Source organism: Lonchura striata, chromosome 16 (assembly GCF_046129695.1).
Source record: "Lonchura striata isolate bLonStr1 chromosome 16, bLonStr1.mat, whole genome shotgun sequence".
In the NCBI taxonomy this organism is placed as follows: Eukaryota; Metazoa; Chordata; class Aves; order Passeriformes; family Estrildidae; genus Lonchura; species Lonchura striata.
The window spans coordinates 2,680,748-2,704,788 of NC_134618.1; the positions used below are offsets into that span (position 1 = coordinate 2,680,748).

General features: G+C 49.4%; 1 protein-coding gene across 2 annotated transcripts in view; it reads right to left on the reverse strand.

Annotated features, from left to right (window-relative positions):
* The window catches only part of PIGQ (phosphatidylinositol glycan anchor biosynthesis class Q), a 37,301-nt gene extending 15,297 nt beyond the window's left edge, over positions 1-22,004 (reverse strand). Inside the window, exons 1-7 of one of the 2 annotated variants that reach the window (XM_021529652.2) lie at positions 21,916-22,004; positions 17,870-18,560; positions 12,195-12,326; positions 10,492-10,612; positions 3,876-4,002; positions 2,559-2,712; positions 585-696 (exon numbers count right to left, since the gene is read on the reverse strand). In XM_021529652.2, coding sequence (XP_021385327.2) covers positions 585-696; positions 2,559-2,712; positions 3,876-4,002; positions 10,492-10,612; positions 12,195-12,326; positions 17,870-18,534 — 1,311 coding nt within the window. In that variant the 5' untranslated portion in view covers positions 18,535-18,560; positions 21,916-22,004. Of the gene's footprint in view, positions 1-584; positions 697-2,558; positions 2,713-3,875; positions 4,003-10,491; positions 10,613-12,194; positions 12,327-17,869; positions 18,561-21,804; positions 21,810-21,915 lie in introns of those variants that run through there. The other variant, XM_077786781.1, reaches the window with a different exon arrangement.
* Positions 22,005-24,041: the final 2,037 nt, after the last annotated feature.

The window sequence follows — 24,041 nt, forward strand, 5'->3', positions numbered from 1 at the left end:
ACGCTGCCACGGCTGTTACTGTGGCAACACTGCTGGGCACCACATTTCCAACTGCCTCCATCCCTCCCCCATTCCCACTCCAGGCTTGGGAGCTCTCAGCATCTGCAGCACCCATTGCAGCTCGCCGGGTGCCTGGCACGCGCTCAGGGCAGCTCTGCACTTGTCACAGTTTGGCCCTCTGAGCAGGGAAGGGGTGCTGGAGGGCACGGGAGGGCAAAGGGAAAGGAAGGGCTGGGACGGGATGCTGCAGAGCACGGATAGACTGCAGGGTAGGGAAGGGGTGCAAGGAAGGGGGGCAGGGAAGAGGTGCTGCAGGGAAGGGGAGGGGTGCAGGGAATGGAAGTGGTATAGGCAAGGGAAAAACTGCTGCAGGTAAGGAAGGGGTGTTGGAGGGCAGGGAAGGAGTGCAGGGCAATGAAGGGGTGCTGCAGGGCAGTCAAGGAGTGCTGTCAGAAGAGCCATGGGCTCAGAGTGTCTGGGCACCACAAAGGCTCCTGTGTCTGTGTCCCAGTATCAGTCAGAGCAGGATGGGAGAGCATCATCAAGGGCAGTGCCCTGGGGTGTCCCCAGGGCTGTGGCACTACCTGGTCCAGATCATAGGAGCAGGAATCCACACGCTGCCGCAGCACGTTCCACTTCTTGCCCCGGAACAGGCGCCACAGAGAGGACAGGCCATAGATCTTCAGGCAGTAGAGCCTGAGCAAAGAGAAGACTCTGCAGCACAGCACAGCTGGCAGCTCCCAGCTCCAGCTCCACCCAGCTGTCACCAGCACAGCCCCACAGCTACTCACCCCCCTGCAGAGCCAGGAGTGGCAAAAGAAATACACTGGGAATGATGCAGCTAAATACTCATGGTTCAGTCAACCCTACCTGGGCTGCTCCCTGGCATGTGGGCTACTGCAGCCAACTTTGGGCCACTGAAGGGCAATGGCCAGGCCATGCCCTGGAGCTGCAGCAATCACCAGCCTCATGGCAACACCTTCCCTCCAGAAAAAGGGTGTTGAGTCCCTGGCACAGGGTGCCCAGAGAAGCTCTGGCTGCCCCTGTATCCCTGGAAGTGGCCCAGACCAGGATGGATGGGACTTGAAGCTACCTGAGATAGTGGAAGGTGTCCCTGCCCCTGGCAGGAGCTGGAATGAGATGAGCTTTAAGGCTTCTTCCAACCCAAACCATTCAATGATTCTATGAAAAGAACCAGCAATCCTACTTCCCCAAGCTCACTTTGTCTCCCCAGGTCAGATCTGTACCTTCCCCTGCCTTCACACCCTTCCAGAAAGGGCTGGCCAAGGTCTTACCCCCACACCTGAGTCAATGCAATGCAATTGTGCCTCTCCAGCAGAGAGGCAAGGGAGAGGAGTGGAGCCCCTGAAGCTTCTCTAGTAACCCACAGCTCTAAAAATCCTTAAGAGTGGGAAGAGACCAGTGAAATATATGGTGGCCCCTACTGCATCCCTTCCTTAGGCTTTCAGAACTTGGTGCTATGAGATTTGGGGTGACAAGGGGCAGGAAACAGACACCTCTTTATGGAATAAGATAAAGGAAGAAAGAACCCTTGGGATGGAGAGAAGGCACAAAAAGCCCTGGGCAGCAGTGCCAACATACAGGGATGTAAAGAAAGGGTACATGGCCAATGTCTGGGGTAGAACAGAGTCTGAGAAAACCTGAGCTACAAAAGCCAGACTGGCAAACCAGGCCAGCTGAGGTGTGGAGGCTGCTCAGATTTCACAGCAGCAATGTGAAAGCAGAGGCAAGGAGTCTCATCCAATAGAAGAATCTGGTTTGAGGAACACCAACTGCTTCAAGGAATTGGCAGGGTGCCTCCAGACTGGCAGGCACAGCTTGGTGCACTAATCCCTAGGCAGGAGGGAGCCCAGGACAACTCCTCCAGGTTCTGGCACACACCTGCCCATGACTCTAAGGCCACGCCCCTTGGTGCAGCACACGTTAGAGGAGAGCAGGAACAGAGCACAGTGATGGACACCTCTTGCACAGGAAGCCCAACATGCCCCAAAGCCCCCCAACTCCCCCTCCTCACTCAGAGCCTCTGCCCAGCTTTCAGGCCACAGACCCTCCAGACAATGACACCAGGATAGTGTCACAGACCCCTGTAACCCCAAATCTGCCACCTGTGCTCCACAGTGCAGGCAAGGACCCCTGAAGCGGGGCAGAGACAGGGATTTTGGGGCTTCTTCAAAACTACAGGGGTACCCCTCTCCTCCTCCTCTTCTCCAGTTCCCCTCCAAATCTCTAGCAGGGTGCAGTGGAGGAGAGTACTATGAGGCTGAATCAAAGGTATGGCGTGAGCTGCTTTCTTGTCCTCTGCCTGTCATGTAGTTTCATTTTTCTAGGTCACTACCACGACAGATAAATATCTAAATGAAGGAGAAATGAAAGATGGGTTGCTTGTACTGCCGTGGCCATCATTTCTACAGGCTTAAAGAACTGCAAGAAATTATTGTGGATTAAACTGTGAATTCAGGAGAACTACACCAGGACTGAATGCTTCACCACAGCCTGAGGTCTTTCCAAAGAAAGCCCAGAGAGGGAGGGGGACTCACCTGGCCCCGTAGACATAGAAGCAGTATATGTGGAAGGTCAGGAGTGCAATGATGTCAGAGAGGATGCAGAGAGCCACGGTCAGGCCCAGACAAGCCGACAGCCCCACGTACCACAGGATCATCTCAATGAAGGGGGACAGCAGGTGGATGTAGCCTGGTGGACATGGCAGAGGGTCAGTGTTTGATTGGGTCATCTCCCTCTCGACCCTCTCAAAAGGCTGATTCCCCTCACCCTAGAACACTGCTCCAGAAATCAGAGCCATGGAAACATGGAAGTGAAGCTGGAAAATTCCTTTAGATGCCATCTTCTCTTTAGGAGGGCCAAAAAAAACCCCTCTCCTTCTGCCCCAAGGTGGGGCAGCACTGGGAGAATGGGGAGGAATGTGCACAGCTTGGACACAGCAGTCACCTTTCCCATGGGATTTCATGGAGTTAGCATGGCATGGTTTGGGTTGCAAGGCACCTTAAAGATAATTTAGTGCCACCCCCCTGCCATGGCAGGGACACTTTCCACCAGACCAGGTTGTTTCAATCCCTACCCAATCTGGCCTTGAACACTTCCAGGGATGTAACATTTGATTTTCTGCATTTGTGTCCAGGTTCTTAAGTACATTTTTAACTGCACACATCAACACTGCAACCATTCCTGTTTTTCTGCTCTTCCCACAAAAGCCACCTCATATGGCTTTTGTAAAATACAGCAGTATGGACAAACAGTCTCTTTCATTACCAAAGTAGGCAAAGTCACAAGAAACAAGACCATACTTGACTAGTGAGCAAAGTAAATCAGTAAAAAAACTATGGAGTTCATGTCCATCATGCCTGTACCCCTCATCAAGGATAACAAGTGTGCATTATTTCAAGGAAGAAACTGAAATAATAAAATTGCACTAACTGAAATAATAAAATTGCACTAAGCTGAAGTTGGTGATAGCACAGGACAGACACTTGCATCCTTGCACATTTCTCATCCCTATCCCAAGAGCTGCCTCTCACATGGCAAAGACCACAAAACCCTACAAAAGACCTCACAGCAGTACCTTCCCTTGGACACTCATCACCAGTGACACCAAGGAAATAAGTCCCAGCAGCATCCACACTTCTTGCAGAGCATCAAAACCAGCACTTTATTTAATATGCATGAATTCCTTGTGTGGGAATCCAACTTTGGCTTCAGTTCCCACAGCAGGAAGACTCCCAGACAAGTCTGTACTTGCAGAACTGCATTTTGACTCATTACTCACCTCTAGGCAAACATTAAACACTCAGAGGGAAGAGATGAAAAGAGAGGCTGGAAAATTAAACAATTTCACTTACTGATCCAAAGATGGATGTGATAAAGGAAGAAGCGGCCCAAAACTTGATCCAAGGCTCGGTTCATTTTCAGTCCAGCTGGTGCTCCCATCAGCCACTGGAGCAGGTCCTGCAGCTCTTCAGCCACATGCTGCAAGCACAAGGAAGCCAGGCCATGGAGAGAAAAGACTGCAATCACACTGAACAGGACCAGTGAACTGTAACTGCTGCTCCTCAAGTATTCCACCACAACCTTCAAACCAGTGCGAAAAAATCCAAACGACTGCTTGACAGACAACTACCTAAATCAGAAATGCACTTTTAATAACTCCTTACTGAATCAACCACAACAGCTGAGAGGAACCTGAATTGCTTCAGTGGTCTCTGTGCTGGGACCATGGAACTATGTCACCTCTGGCCACCTCTGGAAGGCTTGCACAGTGGGATTTCTTGGGGTAATGAGGGTTCTGGAAATAGATAGCAAATGCTGGTGCACATATTCACTTCTGGGGACACTCAGGTGAAAAGTCAGAGCTGAGTTTGGGGAAGGCTATTAGGATTTTAAAAGGGGGGGGAAGATGGCAGTGCACTAATGGACAAAAGAGAGTTAATTTTTATAAACAATCTATGTTTGTTTGGAGCAGAGTGAAAAACACAATTACATAAATGTCTTTCATGCACAAACTCTCCTGATACTTTGTGGTGTACTAGGCAATAACCCTGATCTTGCTTATCACTCTCTGCAGGCTTCATGGACAGGTACTCATGGCATCCCAGCAACAGAGCAGTCTTGGAATCACTGAGGAAAAACACTAATGGAAGTCTTCCCCACATCACTGAATGAGAAAATCATTATGATTGGAAAAGGCCTCCAACAACAAGTCCTGTGAACCTAATACTGCCAGGTGCACCACTAACCTACATCCCCAAGTGCCACATCCACATAGCTTTTTGAACACTTCCAGTGACTCCACCACTGTCCTGGGCAACCTGTTCCAATGCCTGACCACCCTCTTCATAAAGGAATTTTCCCAATATCCAATTTAAACCTCCCCTGATGCAACTTGAAGCTGTTTTCTCTTGTCTTGTCCCTTGTTACCTGGCTGTCCTCTCCTGTCAGGGAGTTGTGCAGAGCCACAAGGTCCCCCCTGAGCCTCCTCTTCTCCAGGCTGAGCCCCTTTCTCAGCCCCTCCTGGTGCTCCAGCCCCTTCCCAGCTCTGTTCCCTTCTCTGGACCTGGTCCAAGACCATGTGCTGTCACTTCACTGCTGCAGAACAAACCAAATCCCAGCTCTGGGCTTGTTCTTCCCTACCTCAAATGTGTGCTTCAGACCCTTCACTGAGAGCTGCTATTCACTGCTTCTGGTGATTTTAGCCCAGGCTGGTATTATTTTTTGATTTTCTCTCTCCATTCCACTACTCCACACTCCCCTTGCAGTTGGGTGATTTTTCTTCTCAGAACTTCACACCTACTCTGGCTCCCCTGACCTGAAACCATTGCTGAGCTCCAGTTACCAAGCTGTGAGCTGAGGGAGCTGATAACCTTCAGCAAACAGGTGGGGAAAATGTCAGGAAGAAGTGACCTCTTACACTGTCCCACGTGGACAGGGATTGTGAGGAAAAGCCCTCTTTCTCCATAAATCCCACTTACAGCCCATGCAAGTAAAGGGCACTGAAAACTGCCCACATGCAGAACCACCAAGCCTCACTCTAAAGCTGATGTAGTGTAGCCTATTTTCCTTATCATTCACATGTATAACTTCCCTATGAAAAAATATTTCCAAGGAATGGTTCCATTTTCTTTATTAACCAACAGACCCTGGCAAAATGAGTTTGTAAACATTTACTTTTAGTGCAGTGGCAAAATTAATGGTTCCATTTTCAACTTCTCCAAAAGGCTTCTCTTTCTATTCCCTTACTTTTCTTTCTGTCTCACTGCAAGTCAGCACTGATTGGATCCCATGGAGCTCACCTCTGTGGCTGAAAAGCGTTTGCTGCTTTATAAATAGACTGGTTTTAATATTTAAAGTGTTGGATTGGTAACTTAGAAAAAGCATTTGGGGATTTTAATGAAATATTTAAATGCTTGAAAGCAGTCCTTCAGCAAGGCTGAGTTTTAGCATGGAGTATTTCTGGAGGCTTCCAGTCCCAGAGGTGCTGCTAAACCCTGACAGGGGCACGTAGCCCTGGGAAGGTGCCCTACCTTGCTGTTATTTAGCTGGGCAAGACATCTCAAAACAGAGTCCTGAGGCATAACCTTGCAGGTTGTTTTCCAGATAGATATTTTAGGACTGATCAATAGCAAGTAAAATCAGGAAAGGTGATGGTGAGTCTGATTCTCCTCCTTCAGTCATGAATACTGAATGTGGGCATATTAATAAATCAGATACAGCGGTTTGGAAGTGTTTCATAACAGGGTACTGGGACATGACCCAGCTGGAGAGAGACTGGTGCTAATGAGGGTTAGATGATCTCGTTGTGGAAATACTCTCTTTCCTGTCATGCTCTGCTTCCTAGTTTCCATCTGCAGAGGACTAATGCTGATGTGACATGGCTGGAGAAGGACTCACAGGGCACTGTGATGCTCCAGGGAATGGAGCTGGGGAAGGGGCTGGAGCACCAGGAGGGCCTGAGGGAGCTGGGAAGGGGCTCAGCCTGGAGAAAAGGAGGCTCAGGGGGACCTTGTGGCTCTGCACAACTCCCTGACAGGAGGGGACAGCCAGGAGGGGTCGAACTCTCGGTTCCCTGGTGGTGGATGAGAGAAAATAGCTCAAGTTGCACTAGCAGAGGTTTATACTGGATATTGAGAAAACTCCTTCACTGAAAGGGTGGTCAGGCACTGGCACAGCTGCCTGGGGCAGTGGTGGAGTCCCCACCCCTGGGGGCCCTTGTGGACAGGGGTTAGTGGTGAACACAGTGGTGCTGGGCTGATGGTTGGACTTGGTGATCCCAAAGATCTTTTCCAGCTTTAAGGGTTCTATCTGGTGCAAGTCAGAGCGTGCAGAGCCAAAGCTCTCCCTATCAGACACACCTGCCTTGTGTCTGTTGCAGCTGGCTGGGGCTCTAAGATACACTATTTTGTATATTTTTCAGGAAGTACTCTCTCTGCTTGCTTTGTTTTCAGATCAGTGGAACAAGACTGACTAGGAGCATACATCCAATTACCTCCAAGCCCCAGGAAAGAATTTGCAGGCACAGTCTATGATAAATATGTAACTGTTTCAAACAGATTGCAACTTAGGAAAAAGAGACATTGCCAAGGATAAAAGAGATAAAGGGAGAAAAAAAGGAGATAATTTATAAGCAGTTCTGTTTAAAACCAGTGCACAGCTTTGAGTCAGGTATTTCTGAAAGAAGGCTGAATTGTGGAAGGCAAAAGTAAGGACAACCATTGGGAAGCCTGGTGGGATCAAGAGAAGGAGGAAGGTAGGAGTTGTGAGGGCACCTACAGAGAGAAGATTATTCAAGTTTTCCATTTTGGATTTGAAAGTCTGCTTCAAAAATCAGTCTTTCCTAAGAGTTCCTTGCCAGTTACTCCCTGGGTGTCTCTGAATCACATCTGCCTCACTGAATGACAAAAGCAGCTTGTTATTACAGCCAGCACAGTACAGCTCACCACACTGGGAAAGTGGGAGTTGCACTCAGGGATGTCTTGTACAGCATCAACAATTGCCACCCAAGTGCTGATTTGAGATCCATTTTATCAGAGGATGACAGAGGATGGCCAGGTAACACAACTTGAACTCCTGGCAGCAGGTTGAGCTTGTGACCCTGGCAGTGCTGAGAGTCAAAACAAACCACCTGCACTGCTTCCTTCCAGAAAGATGTTGGTTGGAAAAATCCTGAGCACTGTATCCAGGCCCCACACAGCTGGGATTTTGTCAATGTTAAAATCAATCAATCAAACCAGTAAGGTTATGTGTTATATAAAGCTAGCCTGTCAATATTAAAATCAGTAAGGTTAAAGTGAGGTTATGTATATAGCCTCATTATACATAACAATCTTGTTATAATAGAAACATAGAATATCCTGAGTTGGAATCAGGGATCATCCAGCCCAGCTCCTGGCCCTGCACAGACACCCCAACAATCTCACCCTGGGCATCCCTGAGATCATTGTCCAAACTCTCCTGGAGCTCTGGCAGTCTTGGGGCCATGCTCATTCCCTGGGGAGCCTGGGCAGTGCCCAGCACTCCCTGGGGCAAATGAGATATCCAATGTTCTACTTACCAACAGACACAGAGGTGTAGGGTCAATGCTATCAGCATATCTGGGCACAACTCAAAGCAGAAGAGTGCTGGGGAAGGAACGGGGGCTCTCTGCACACAGGGAATGCTGAGTTACTGAACTTGGCAACACACAAGCACTTGAGAAAGCCCAGTGATGGGAATAATGCAGACCAGATGGACACTCAGCAGCAGAGAGGAAACCTACTGCTGAATGGCTGAGGGGAGATTTTGCTGTCATACTGGAAAAGAAGTGGTGCTGGCTTGCACACCACATGCTAAAGTCATTGGTATATTTTGGGATCACTCAGATCTGCGGTTTTAAAGTCCTGCACATAATGCATATAAATGAATGCCCAGCAACGGGAGTAAAAAGACTCCAAATGATTTTATGTCCACAATCTCATATGCCTGAAAGAAGAAAGTAAGACTGGAAAAAAGAAGAATTGTGAGTGGCCTGAACTGATAAGCCTAGAAAAACAGGGAAGAAAGGCACTGTCTGGCTATCAGTCCCCCCAGACATGGAGGAATCAGCACATCCAAGAAAGAAAGCAAACAGCTCCTGGTGATAGCCAGGTAACAGAGTCCAGCATGGAGGAGACTTGGTGAAGACAGCTGTCACTGTGATGGCAAAGTTGAGTGAAAGATGAGCTAAATTACTGAAAGAGGAAAAAACAAGCAACCATACTTGACTGGTGAGCAAAGTAAATCAGTAAAATAACTATGGAGTTCATGTCCATTGTGCCTGTGCTTCTCCATCAAGAATAACAAGAATGTGTTATTTCAAAGAAGAAACTGAAATAATAAAATTGCACTAAGCTGAGGTTGGTGACAGCACAGGGCTCACAAGAAAGCCTGTCCAGGACAGGTGCTGGGGTTGAACACACCTTGAGCACAGAGAGCGTCCATCTGCCAAAGACACTGGGCAGATGGAATCCCTCCCGGAGCCACCTGTGCAACCAGGAATGGAGCCAAAGCCACTTCCCTGCAGACTTGTTAAGAAATCAGATTTCTGAGAGCTGGGTACTTCCAGTAGTCCCAAAGGGAAAGCTCTAGAGAACTTAAAACTTCTCCAGGTGAAATATCTGTAAGGGGAAAGATGTAGGAATAAGGCTTAGAAGAATATTTGCAGTGTATAGCTCAAACACAAGACCAAGTGTCCTGCAATAAATGTGGTTTTCCCTACCCACCACCACTGCTGAGTAGTCTACAGCATACATGCTGTCATTAAAAGTTTGACTATGAAAGATAAGAAAACCAGCAATAATCCTGATCCATAGCTATGCTGGACAATCCATACATGCTTTCTGAAAGTCCAGCATGTACAAGAATGATCAGAGACCTTGCAATACTTAAGGAGTTAGACATGGACCAAAAAAGATCATCGTCAAGGGAAATGGTCTTCCCAGGAAATGCAGCATAAGTAGGAAAAACAAACCACTGCTGGGATTCTCTGATCAAAATCAACTTCTTCCCAACCAAGAAGCTGGAGAAAGAGCAGAGAGAAGACATTCTCCAGCTGCTAGAAAGAAACCAATGGAAAGACCCATTCAGAAATGAAAGAAAAGTGGGCAGAGAAAGGATTAGGCTGTGCAGCTGCATGGTAGGGCTCAAAATTGATTGCACATGTAATCCCACGACACAGAAGCTCTTAAAAGAGAGCTGACCCTGACCTCAGATTAGTGGTGTGGTCTCCAGCCTGTGAAGTATGTTTCTTACTGCCACTAAACAGATACACTGGAGCTCTGCATCTAAAATGAACCACCAGAAAAGCAGGACCATGTGAATCATACACACTATCTGTGAATTTCTGATGACGTTGAGGGATTTCAGTGGGCAAGAGGAGTTATGTTTAAGAAAATCACAACACATGACAGGTTTTCCTAGTTTAGCCATATCCCAGAACTCTTAGGCAGGACTTCAGGTGTTTGTACCCTGACCAGCAAATCCTTTGGACTTCCCCATGAAATTCCTTCCACAAGCACAGCTGCACTGCTTGTAATATTTGACTTTCCAGCAGTTTATCAGACTCAACCCAGGTTACAGCTTTTTTTTTCACCATGAACAACCCATATAGTAACAACTTGAGGACACTTTCTGTTGACTCCAGAAAAAAATAAAAGCACACAACCACCCAACCTGCAGCTGCAGAGCTTTGTCCAAGCCATAATTGGTCCTTTAGAAGCTGGAGGAGCCCTCCCATAAACATCTAATTACTATTCACAGCACATGCAAAGCAGAGCTGAGTTTCTTTTGAGCAGCTCCAACAGGCTTGATTTGAAGATTTCACTGCTCTTGAGGAGATCTAATTTGCATGACTTCAGACAGGTCTCTCTGAAAGCTTGTGTGTGAGGCATTGCTCCTTAACAACCAACCCAGAGCAGGTGAAAGGGGATGAGATTTGGCCAGACTTACGTCAGCCACAGGGATGAGAGTGTCAGCAAGGTGCCCAATGCGGTTCTTCCTGTACAGCCACGACATCAGCAGTATCCCCAGGGCCACATCAATCAGCAGAGACACAAAGATGTTGGCTTTCCTGCAGGCAGGGTAGAGAGAAACAGAGTTAGAGAAAAAGGAAGGACAGTGTTTAATGTTTCAATGACAGTTGTTTGCTTTGCTTATGTAGCACCTTTAATGTCCCAGGGACACCAGGACAACTCACTGAAGAGGAACAATTCTGGAATCTTTTCACTTCCACTGGTGTGCTGCTCTTTATGTAGCCAAGCACAGGAGTGGTTTGTTCAGCCTGGAGAAGGGAAGACTGAAGGGAGACCTCACAGCTGTTTACAGCTCTCTCCTGAGGAGCAGCTCTAATCTGTGACCAGGAACCTGACCCAAGGGAATGGCTGGAGCTGTGACAGGGGAGGTTTACGTTGGATTTTAGGAAAAGCTTCTTCCTCCAGAAGGTGCTGGGCACTGCCCAGGCTCCCCAGAGAATGGGTATGGCTCTGAGGCTGCCAGAGCTCCAGTAGTGCTTGGACAACATTCTCAGGCATGGCCAGGGTAGGATTATTGGGGTGTCTGTGCAAGGCCACGAGCTGGACTGGAGGACCCCTGTGGGTCCCTTCCCACTCAGGATATTCTGTGATTTCATGATTCTAAACCCAGAGTCACTCAGAGCCTGCCACACCACAAAACCTTTCTTAGTAGGGAGCAAAGAGGGGATTGAAGCTACAAAGAGGAATTTTAGACAGAAAGGTATATACACACTCAGGGGGGCTTTACCAATTAACAATACCAAGGGCAGCAGCACTTGGCACATCCACATTGAGATCAGATGGCTTTCCCAGACAAGGCAATAAATAGTGGGTTTGGATTCATACACAAACCCAGAAGGGCTGCTGAGCTGCTCCTTCCTTGCTAGAGCTTCTGAATGGAATTCCATGACATGAGCTGTTCAAGAATCGGACTGAACACCCACAGTTACTTATGGACTTCGAATCTGTTAATCTATTTTAAGTGTTCCCTGGGAGTCTATTCCTGAAGGATCAGAGAACCACGCAGAACAAGACTGGCTGTGGAAGAGCCGTAGGGCAGCCAATATCTGTCTCAGATCTCTGCTCTGCTCCTCTCACTGTGCTGCATGTTTGCTTTTTCTCTTACACTTTGTTACTGTTCTACCAGTGTAAGTGGTGTCTCTGGTCTGCAGTTTCTGCACAAAAAGCTTCCCCAAAAGAATGGGAGGGATTTAGGGGAGCATTTAAAGGGGAGCATTTAAACCTTTCTGCTCTTATGGAAAGTGCCAGCTGAACACTGATGGATGGCCGTGGTTGACAGCAGCACATGTGAAAGCAATGAGCCTGTGGGAGTAGTGACAGCAAAGCACTCACACATGGGTGCAGTACAACCTTTTTGGGGTGCAATATCCCAGTTGCCTTTCCTGGGCTAGGGAAAAAGGAAGGTATCTGGCAAAAGGCATGATTAACACAAAAAAATACAAATATATATGCATATAAATACAGTGCAGAGTAAAGATATCCAAACTAGCAGGGAATGGAGCAACTTGATAGGGTGCAGTGAGGACCTAGTACTGTCCAGGCATGGGATCCATGGTTTGGGTTTCCCACAGGAGACAGGACTAGAGCCAAGATACACCCAACTTTACATATACTTCATACCTCATCAGCTGATTTTGGTTTTGAGCCTTCTTGTTGCTGCTGATGACCTGGAGGTGCTGCAGGCGATGTCCCAGCTGCTCACAAGTCGAGAGTTTGCTCCACAAGAAAGACAAAGGCCAAAACTTCAGCACCCTGCAGAAACACATGGGAATGTCTCTCTTGCCTTTGCCATGCAGCAGGCAGGCCAGCATCCATGCAAAACAGTCAATGTGAAGCTAAGGTTGTGCAACCAGAGCTGGTGATTAGATGTTAATGACTCTGAAATGTTAACAGAATTAAGGCAGTCTTGCCAGACCAAGACATGCAACAAACCAAGCTCTCATTTGCACTCTGTCAAACTATGTCTCACTCACTCTTCCAAGGAAGCGACAAGGCAATCCTGATTCCAACCTCTCCTTTTGGATGCATCTCTGGGCTTGCACAATGCTCCAGTCTCCAGGAGAACAGAGTCAAGCTGTGTTCAGTGCAACAATACAACACAGTGTAACTGCTGCACAAACCCAGTGTTACTCATCATGGATCATGGAATGGTTTGGGTTGGAAGGGACCTTAAGGCTCATCTCATTCCACCCCCCTGCCACAGGCAGGGACACCTTCCACTATCCCAGGTAGCTCCAAGCCCTGTCCAACCTGGCTTTGGACATTTCCAGGGATCCAGGGGCAGCCACAGCTTCTCTGGGCACCCTGTGTCAGGGCCTCCCCACCCTCACAAGGTCCCTTCCCAATATCCCATCCATCCCTGCCCTCTGGCAGTGGGAAGCCATTCCCCCTTGTCCTCTCCCTCCATCCCTTGTTTAAAGTCCCTCTCCAGCTCTCCTGGAGCCCCTTTAGGCCCTGGAAGGGACTCTAAGATCCCTCAAGAACCTTCAGCTCTCAGGTGAACCCCTCCAGCTCTCCCAGCCTGGCTCCAGAGTAAAGGTGATCACAAGTCTCTGTGTGGTGTGAGCCTCATATAACAAACAGCTGTGCCCTACATGCAGCATATGTCCCTTCCCCCACCTCTTTTCTTTTTTCTTCCACTTGACCCTTCTCTTCTTTTTTTTCTTTATTACTTCCAAATACTTTTTTCAGGGTCTTCACTTCTACCTTCTCTTCATTGCCTTGCAGTGACCAGCATTATGTAGATAGCACAACATTTAGCATTTAATTAGGTTTCAAAGTTAACATCCACATTAGGCCTGTAGGGGAGGAAACAGTCACAAGGTTCTTTTCTTATGACTCAGAAGAAAAGTACAAAATGATGCTCAATTATTTTAGGGAGTTACTTTTATTACCACACAACCTATAAAGCAAGGACACTTGGTGATTTGTGCAGGCTGAAGTGACACAATAGTGGGAGCAAGCTGGTCACAGAAACCACAGCAACACATGGCATCAGGTTTGGTTTGGGGGATAAACTCTAATGTGGATGTAATTTGGTTCACTTCTCTCCTGTACACAGGAGTACACTCCACCAGCCAGTGCAGTTGTTGCACTACTTTCACAGTGATGTACTGGCTTTTGTTACAGGTCCAGGAATCCATGGTCACTTTTAGTCACTTCATCTACTCTCCTGCGCTGCTTTGGCACAGTTTTTCAGGTTACATTCATTTCACACAATACCATTATTCCTTATATCCCGCTTCACCCTGGAAATTGCACAGCTGCTTGGATCATTGCTGAGCACGGCCTGGAGATGGATGTTCCTGCAAACTGTGCGTGCCCTCCACGGATTTCACCCAGAGCATGCCAGCCCAGGCCCAGCAGCAGATGCCTCCGTGACTGGCCAGGATGAGCACACTAGGGTGTCCACTGCTATTTGTACAATTCACACCAATCAAAGGGTATGGTTCCTCCAAGCCTTGCTCAGTGCCCTGAGGCTGCTGTCCCTTTCCTCCCCGCACCCTCCTGAGCCCTTTGAACCCCACTTTGTGCATCCTTTGTCAGCTTAAGGACCAAAGTGTTGAAGTCCCCCTCTTCCCCCTCCCTCCCCATTCAAATTTCAGACACATTGGGTTTGAAACACACGCAGTGTACTGTGAATCATTCTTAATTTGAGGTCTCCAAGTTACTCAGCTCTGCGCTACAGCCTCCCACCTTGGAGACAAATGAATGCACTGTTCCTCAGCTGACTTGTCAGGAGGAGGGAGCTGAGGCGGTGGAGAAAAGAGCACCGTGCAGGGGAGGGAGAGGGGGTGACTGCTCTGGCCACCGATCACACACACCTGCGCTCACAGATTCACCAAGGCACGAGAGCAGACGTGTTTTCCCTTCCAATTAGGCCCCAGCTCAGTGGTTACAAACTCTGGTGTGGCAAAACTTGACTAGAGCAGAGATTGCACTTGAAATGTAAAGAAGGGGAAGGAGGAACGCTCTACCTGTGGAATTATGTACAGATGGCTGAAGGTGAAGAATTATGGGTCAAACACCAGCTGCCAGATCCTGTCAGCTCAGGCAGAAAGCAGCAGCTCTGGGGCCCTGTGCTACACTACACACTCACTGGGTGATAATCTCATCCTCTCTCAGCAGTGGGTGTCTCTCGCCATCCATGGCTGCTCCTCAAGCTGGAGGCAGCCAGTCTCTGGGTCACCCCAAGTTTGCCACTCCTGGCCAAGAAAAGGACAGGCTGCTGTTTTCTGCCTGAGGAATGTCTTGCACAAGTGGGAATGATTCCCAAAGCAGCCTCATCCCCAGAGCACCACACAATTGTGCAGCTTGCAATGGTTCAGCTCCTCAACTGGACACCATGGGGCCAAAAACATATCACATGGATGTCCTTGTCTGTGCTTCTCTTTTCAGTCACCACCACAAGCACAGCCTCTATTCCACTCACATACTTTCTTTGGAAATACATACACATACTTGTTGAAATAAAAATACAAACATACTGCAAGAAGCTCAATAGAGCAGCTGCAAGATGTGCTATGGGAACTCTCCTCTCTGTGAGGACTGAGGAAGAAAGCAAAAAAATATTCCTTGCGTGGTCTCCTACCCCTTTGCACATTGACTGTGCATTGCTAGAAATACTCCCACTTGTTTACAACACAGTATATAGAACCATTTTCAGAACTTCAATGGAAAACCAACCAGATAAAAAAACTCAACAAAAATCCAGTGACATTGTGTCATTGCATTATTTAAGTAGCAGGAGATCTTTGGGGTATTTCCAAATATATGGAATTTTAGCAATAAATTAACATAGCCTCCATGAGTAAGTCTTGATTTTCCAATTCAGTTTTTTCCCAAGGGTGAGAGGGGAATTTTCAGATACCAGATGAAAAGCAATCTTTCCGAATCTGGATCACATGCAAATATTAAGGTCCATTAACCAAAACTCCTCCGTGTGCTAGAAACTGCAGGAGCAGTGCCTCCTTTTGGATGAGGAATTGGAGGTGCTTACAAACAGATTTTTTTTTAAACAAGCACATGGAATTTTTTGCCTTAAAACTAAAACATCCGAATGTCCTCAATTGCAGAGATCTTCAGGGATAATGGAATGCTGCCCCCATGTTCCTCTGAAGCAGAATCGCAATGGCCATCCCTTAGCACACGGTGGTGCTGAAGAAATGCCTTAATTCAGGATGTGCAGGACTTGGGAACACGGGATGAGCTTGGAGGGATGGCAGCGACTCCCTGAGATTTCCAACACTGCTGCCCTGCTTCTCTCATGCAAATACACAAACACAACAGGGGCATATCCAAAAATGCCCAAGCCTCCCCAGCCTGAGAAGACATTGCTGATTTCTTTCTTTAGCCTTCCAAAGCTGACTATCCCTTAACATCACAAAAAACAGAAAGAAAGAAGTCCTGTGACCTGAAGGAGAAATAAAACCCCTGTGAATCTTATTTTATGGAATGTCCTGTCCCAACATGGGAAGGAAGGGACTGGAAGGACACCTGCACATGACGTCTTGAACCCTCCCTGCCTCGAACATGTTGACATCAAGGAGGTTGTACTAAACATCATGTGGTACAAAATGGAACCAAATTCCTTGAAAGAACTTAGAAGGTCAAGAAGGAGACTTGTAATAAAGCCAGGTACTCTGTTATCCAAGACTGATGTTTTAAAACACATATGAGACAAGTAAATATAAAGTTGATACTGTGGGTGAGTAAAACAAAGGAGAGAGAAAGCTCTGCCTCCCAAGGCTAAGGACAGGCTCAGTGTAGGTTTATGCACAGCAAGCCTTGCATTCTGCCTGCTGCCAGGTACACCTGGCTGCTGCTCTACCTCAAAACATGTATCCTGGCCCTAGGAAAAGCTGAAGTCAGAATTCCTGAGAAGCTTGGTAGCAACTATCTGGGCCCAACCCACCAGCTGAGCTTGAGCTCCCAACTTATGTTTAGACTGCAGACTGTGACTGGATGCCAGCAAGGCCTGGGCTTAACCTAACTCCAAGCCTGGCCTGAATCCTGGCACCAATTGAGGTGGGACCAAGTGAGACCAAGTGCCTGTGCAGAAAAGGATCATCCTGTCTGATGGTGGTGGCACACAGACAGAAAAAGGACCCTTGGAGCTGATTCCAAATCTTCTGCCCAACCACAAAGTTGTGACTTAACTACCATTCATTAAGAACCACTAATACACAGTACCTACAGAGCAGTCCCAGGACACAGGGGTCCTTGATGATATCAGGTTTGAATCTCAATCTCTTCCAATAATCCAAAACTGGACATTTTTTCCTTTGTGTACCACACTGTGTAACCAAACTGCTCAGAAAATCTTTGCATGGGAAGAGTTTCACTGTAATTCTTTTACAACTGTATCACACAATTGGAAATCTGTTAAATACCTCCATTCCTTTAGGTTGTACTTAAAAAGATTTATCCATTAATACAGTAACAGCTGTTATCAAAATTTCATCAATTACAGTGTCCCCTTGCAGCTTAGAACCAGAACTCCACTCTCTGTCACAACCTCTCCAGGCAGCTGCAGTGGTGGAATCACCATCCCTGCAAGTATTCAAAAAACATGTGGCACTTGGAAACATGGGTTAGTGGTGGTATTGGCAGTGCTGGGTTAATGGTTGGACTCGATGATCTTAGAGGGCCTTTTCAAGGTAAATGATTCCATGATTATAAGTTTCTTCCCAGCAAATCTGCTCAGAACTAGCTTTCAGTCCAAGCATTTGCCACGTGTTACATTTGGAGCATCTATCCAGGCTCACAGTTGTGAGAACAGGATTTCACCATAGATTCAGGCTGAGCAGCAATACCTCTAAACTTCTGTAAAGTGCCAAGGCTGCAGCACCACAGTCTCTTGGAGAGAGGATGGATTTAGAAACAGTATTTGCTGATGTTCCACAGTTGCAAAGGGACTTACAGCAAATGGGGAGGAGGGAGTCCCCAGCTATGGAGCCATTAAAGAGAGCCTCATGTCAGCCACAGAAAAGCTGGAAATCCACTGTTTCAGCTGTGATGAAACTGAAGCAGAGCTGAACTATCCCTGCTGCAAATGAGGAGGACATGAATGCCTCCCCAGAAAACCTCCCAGCTCCATGAAGAGTTCTGAGGGAGCCTTTGGCCTTGTGATTTCCTGCTGGAGTGGAGCTCTAACAGAACCTCTTGCAGCAGCCTGTTTCCAATAGAACAATTTTGTATCACATTTCTCACTGGGGTTGAGCAGTAGTCCTGCAATGCCTAAACGGGAATTACATTTCCAGACAAAACAAGCTGGGTGATGTCATATCACCTACCTGCTCCTGCAGATCCCAGAGAGCAGTGAAAGCAGGAATGTCAGCAGCATGCAGGCAGGCACCGAGGCCTGCTTCAGCAGCTCCACAATGATACTGGCCTCCACCCCATCCGACTGCCAGTGGGTCAGCTTGATGGGTCCCTCGTCGTACCTGTCTGTCATGAAGAGGACCTGGCTCCTGGCCACCGTGTCAAAGATGGCCGAGAGCTTTGAGGCATCTTCTGCCCTCTGGCCAGCTGTGTCCAAAGGGGGGTGCAGATGGGAAAGCATCACCTTGCGCTGGTCATAGTATACCAAGATGATTTCTTCCTCCTGAGGGTTCTTAGAGTGTTTCTGAAGGATAGAACAGCTCCAGAATTTGCTGTCTCCCTCTTTGCTTATCTGGATCCATGGCTCATGGCAGAATATGGTCCCAAGGTCTTCCAAGAACTCACTGAGACTCTCTTCTTTCTCCTGTTTGCTATTGCTCCATGAGCCAAGCACAGAAACACTGACTTTAGTCATGCGCTGAACTTCCCCAAGGTACTGCTTCACCTGGACAGGAATAAAGGGGAAGTGTACCACAGCAAGGATGACAGCAGAGTTCTGCTCGGAGATCCAGCGGCCGATCAAAATGCCGCTGTCTGCTGAGGAGCAGCACGATGGAAAGAACACCTTCAGTACCATGGCAGTGACCCTGCAGGGACATACACCTGCCAATAAACACAAAAATTAAACTTGAGGATGGTGAGTAAACATAAGGAAAATCTGAGCCGGCCAAAGCCACCAGAGAGGAGAACTAAGCGTGTTTGAAAACACAAAGCCCAACCACTTGAGTAATGACATTAGTGACAGCCAACACACATACACACATTCAGGAAGCTCCTAATGATCTGCAGTCTTTGAAGTGAGGGAAGGTGAGCCTGGAGTTTCCCAGTAAAGCCCTTCTTCCAGTCCCGGAAAGGTCTTTCATGGTGGTATCCAGATAAGCACAGCCCATCAGACCAGCCAAGATCTGGCATTCACCTAGCCTAAGATCTTGAATCCCATGCTGGATGTGCTGGAGCACCTCCTAGAGAAGGGACTACATCATAGCTCACTGTGGTGCCTCTGGGGAGTATTTCCTGCTGCTATCAACAATCAAACACCAGTTCATGCTATTCGGTCTCCTTTACCACCTTACAACCCAGATCTCTGCAGCAAACTCACAGAGCCACCTTGATCCCATCACTCAGCTCCTCCTGCCTCACTCCTCTTATCAGGAAACTGAGACAAAAATTTTGTCAGAAGAGACTATAGTGATTAATTGAAGTAGTTTTAATTCATTAGATTCAACAGCCTAAAAGATGAGAACTTTATCAGCGCTCTTTATCCTTAGTGCTTTTCTCCCCATCATTAAGAACACATCTCAGTGGCCTTGGGAGACTTTTCCAGAAAGGAGCTTTGAGGCAGTTGACAGTGTCTCTTTAAATAAGGTGGAGGTTTCTAACAGGAATATAATTGCAGTAAGGAGGGCGCTGGCGCAGAACAGGCAGCATCCGGCGCCCGCTGTCCTTTCCTGTCCTTTCCCGTCCTTCAGCGCTTTGTTAGGGATGTGAAACTCCACAGGGCCCCGAGGCTGCTCCTCTGCAAGGGACCAGTCAGTTGGAAAGGGAACACAGAGGGTATTTACAACACAGAGAGACCATGCGCAGAGGGAAGGGCCTGGTGGCTTTTTCCTCTCCCTTAGGAGAGGACAGCTGAGCCAGTAAAGCTCAGCGCCTGGGAACTTCCTACTCGGAGGGATGGAGGAGCAGTTATAGGGAGTGATTAACCTCTGGGGTTAATCACCCACAGTGGGGTAATCTGGGGAGTTGTGGACTCCCCATCCCTGGCAGTGTCCAAGGCCAGGTTGGATGGGGCTTGGAGCAACCTGGGACAGTGGAAGGTCCCTGCCCATGGCAGGAATGGGACTAAATGGTCTGTAAGGTCCTTTCTATGTCAAACCATTCTATGATCTATGGCTCTTCTGAGATCCTGCTTCCTCACAGACTCCAGGTCTCTGAGGTTATCCCTCTGGTCACAGAGGGAAAATTAAGTCCCTCTGTGGCCTCTAGATCTTGCTGGGGGTTGGAGGATCTCTGGAGCAGTGAGGGCCAATGCTGGGTGCATTCAGAACCTGTAAACACTGTGCTTCCAGCACCATACTGCCAACAAATTCCTCAGGAGAGGGAAGTCTTGGGATGTACTTTGCAGTTTTGCAGTAAAAGGGAAAATTCAGTCCAAGGAAAAATATCAAAGACAGTCCCATGATGTTTTTCCCATCGAAACAAAGAGAGTTGTTGTGAGTATTGCTACAAGAGACTCTCAGTGTCTATGCATGACTGTCCTTAAAGGTCTGTCCATCCACTGGACATTTTAGAAAGGAACTGTCAACTGACTCTTCATACACACACTTATTTTTCACTGAGATTGTTTTTAAAGATAGCCACAATCCTCTGGGAAAACTTCTCATGGAGCAGAAACACTTGACATCCTTATCTTCTCTAGTTTGTGCGTTTTTCCTCTTACACCTTCCCCAGCTTCTAAAATTAACATAGTTTTGTGCACCCAACTACTCTGGCTATAGCTTGGGTCAAATGATCTGCCCTTTGGCTGCTTGAGGCATGGCAGAGAAGATTCTGATATGACTTTCAGGCTGCACAAAATATCTTGATAGTTGAAAACCTGGCTGATCAACTATTGTTATGTTAATGTTCTCATATTCCCAAATCCATGACTTGTCATGCATCTACCTCATTCATTTCAATAGACTGAAATGTCAAATGTCATCACAGTCTGCTTCACTGCTGCTAATTTTAACAGAAAAATCTTACCAATGCTCATGCAGTCCCTCTTCATCAAGTGCCTAAAATCTTTGAGATCCACCTATTTCTTGTGAAAACATCCACCTTTCCTTGAGAGCACCAATGCAATGACCTCAGGTAACCAAAACAAACAAAATAAACACCACCTAAAATGTGTTAATACAACCAACAAATGAATACAGGGCCCTAAGACTGATGGATTCCAGAGTTTTTGTTAGAAAAGCGAAGGTGAATGGTGGGATGTGTCCATGGTTTCACCCCAGAGAGTGTCCTGTGGCCAAGGGGTGCCAAGGGGGACAGATCCCATAGCAGACCCACACCTGAGCATCCCATGATCCTTGCAGGGGGGTTAGGGCCAGGATATAAAGAATCATAGAACCGTGGAATTGTAAAGGTTGAAAAGCCCTCTATGACCACCAAGTCCAGTCAGTCATTCCCCAGCACCACCACCACCACTAAACCATGCCCTCAAGTGCCACATGCACACGGCTTTTTGAACACTTCCAGGCCAGGCATTCCATGAGCCTGTGACAGTGCCTGAGCATGCTTTACGCGAAGAAATTTCCCCATCTATTCTATCTATATATAAATTAAACCTCTCCTGGCACAACTTAAAGCCATTTCCCCTGGGAGCAGAGACCATAGCATGGCCTCAGAGATGGCAGCAGGGAGTTGTGCAGAGCCACAGGGTCCCCCTGAGCCTCCTTTTCCCCAGGCTGAGACCCCCAGCTCCCTCAGCCCCTCCTGGTGCTCCAGCCCCTTCCTCAGCTCTGTTCCCTTCCCTGGACACGCTCCAGCCGCTCAGTATCGTGAGGGGCCCGGTGCTGACCCGGCCCGGCGGGGGCTCCCGGTGCCCGCGCAGGCTCCGCGCGCGGCCCAGCCCGGCCCGCCCGCTCCTGCCACCCGCTCCTACCGCCCGCCCGTTCCTGCCGCCCGCTCCCGCCGCCCGCCCGCTCCCACCGCCCGCCCCGCTCCCGCCGCCCGCCCCTGCCGCCCGCCCGCTCCTACCGCCGCCCGCCCGCTCCCGCCGCCCGTTCCTACCGCCCGCCCCTGCCGCCCGCTCCCGCCGCCCGCCCCGCTCCCGCCGCCCGTTCCTACCGCCCGCTCCTACCGCCGCCCCGCTCCTACCGCCGCCCCGCTCCTCCCGCCGCCCGCCCCGCTCCCGCCGCCCGTTCCTGCCGCCCGCTCCCGCCGCCCGCTCCTACCGCCCGCCCGCTCCTACCGCCGCCCCGCTCCCGCCGCCCGCTCCGCTCCGCCGCTTCCGCCCGCGGTTGCCCGGAGACGCCGCTGCCGCCGGGTCGTGCAGCCGGACGGGCCCGGCCGGCACCGCCACCCGCCGCCCGCGTTCCGTGGTGCCGCGGCTCCCCGCTCCCGGCCTGTCGGGCCCCGCCGGCCCCGCTCCCGCCGGCGCCGCTCCCCGGGCTCCACCCGGCGCCTTCCCGCGGGCCCGAGGGCGGCGGGGCCGCCTGAGCCGCGCGATAAGGAGCGGTAGTGCCCCCCTGCCCTGCCACCGCCCCAGCTGGAGCGGGGCCAGGGCCCCGCTGTGCTCACGGGATGCTGCTGGCCCCATCCCCACAGGCCAGGGGCTCACCTGTGCTCACAGGACTCCGCTGTCCTCTGTTCCCAAAATCGAGCGGCCCCGCTGTTCTCACAGGACCCTGCTGTCGCTCATCCCACAGGCCAGGCACCTTTCCATGTGGGACCCCGTTGTTCCTCATCCCCAAAGTCCAAGGACTCACTGTTCCTCAGGGAACCCCGTTGTCCCCCATCCCACTGGTGAGGGACTCGGCTGTGCTGATGGGACCCTCTTGACCCCCATCTTGACTGCCTCAGTGGATGTCTGGCCCAGCAGAGACCCATGGGTGCCCACGGGTGCCCAAGAACTTTGTCCTGTGATCCGGCCGTGGGCTTGGGCCAGTGAGCCTGGGAAGATGCTAGGCAGCATGAAGAGGTCCCACATGGAAAGAGAGAGCAGGTGCAGAAGTCGGGGTGGGCTACATAAAAGATTTTGGGGTTTAGTTTTATTGTTGGATGCCACAGAATTGGAAATAAGATAGGGGAGATTAAGTCTTGTGGGAGGGAGCTCAGCTTCCTGCAATGGGAGAGGCTGATCCCCCTGTTTCTGCAGACCATGCAGCCCCAGTCCCTGCTGCTTGCCTCACGCTGCGGGGAGAGGGGTTCTGGAGAACCTCACAGGGTGTCTGTTGTGTCCAGTGCCTGTTCCAGAGCCAGGAGGGAGCAAGGCCCTCTCCAGGGATCATTTGGGATCAGAGACGGTGACTTGGGTGTGGGACACCATTAGAGACAGAGAAGTCATTAAGCTCCGTGCCCACACCGAGGGCTGGAGCAGGGAGAGGAAAACGCCCATCCCTGTGCCGGCACACCCTGCCCACCTTCCCCTGGCCCTTGCTGATAAAGGCAGCAAGACGTGCTGAGCCCTCCTCTCCAGAGGACAACAGGATGGTGTCTGCCCCAGGATGTGAGGTAGTCTGAGGAGTTCCACGATTCCATATGGAATTTACTCCGTGTAGTGGTTGTTGCTTCCCTGTAGAGGTCAGGAATGCAGCACAGAAGGAGTTACCTTCATCTTACCCTTTTCCTGACGTCTGCTGCAGACCCAGTGTGCTGTTCTCTGATTGCAAAACCCACCCTAATAGCCTGGGAATGAATTAGGACAGACCAGTTGGCTCAATCATGCCAGGCTGGACAGGGCTTGGAGAAGCATGATCTAGTGAAAGGTGTCCCTAGTCATGGCAGGGTGTAGATCTAGGTGATCTTTAAGGACGCAATCCCAACCATTGTGTGATTCCATGATTCTGTGAGCGAGCATGGACTTCTAGCATGGCCTTGCCTCTCTGGTCATGGTCTGGCATCAGGAAGATGGGACCATGGCACATCAAAATCACATGGAGAGAGGAGAAATATTTATATCAGCTTTGGAAAACACTCAAGGAACCAAGGATGTTGTGATAACAAGTTTGCCAAGGCACCAGTGCAAGGCCAACTCTTGAGTTGCTGGGTCATCCTTTACACACTCTGGTGGGTCCAGAGCTGGTCTAGTCCTAGAGAAGCTGGGGGCCTTTAGGCAGTCAGGTCTGGGGCAATGTCCCATCCCTAGAAATGTCCAAGGCCAGGTTGGATAGGGTTTGAAGCAACCTGGTATAGTGGAAGGTGTCCCTGCCATGAAATGGTCTTTACAGTCCCTCCCAACCCAAACCATTCCATGATTCCATTACAGGAATCTTTGAGAGCAGTGGAGCTCTCAGCACCCCAGCAGATGCACAGCTCAGTGGGGCTGCAGGGAAACCATCCCCCCTCCCCACCTGTGTGTTTGGTTGGGGTCAGCAC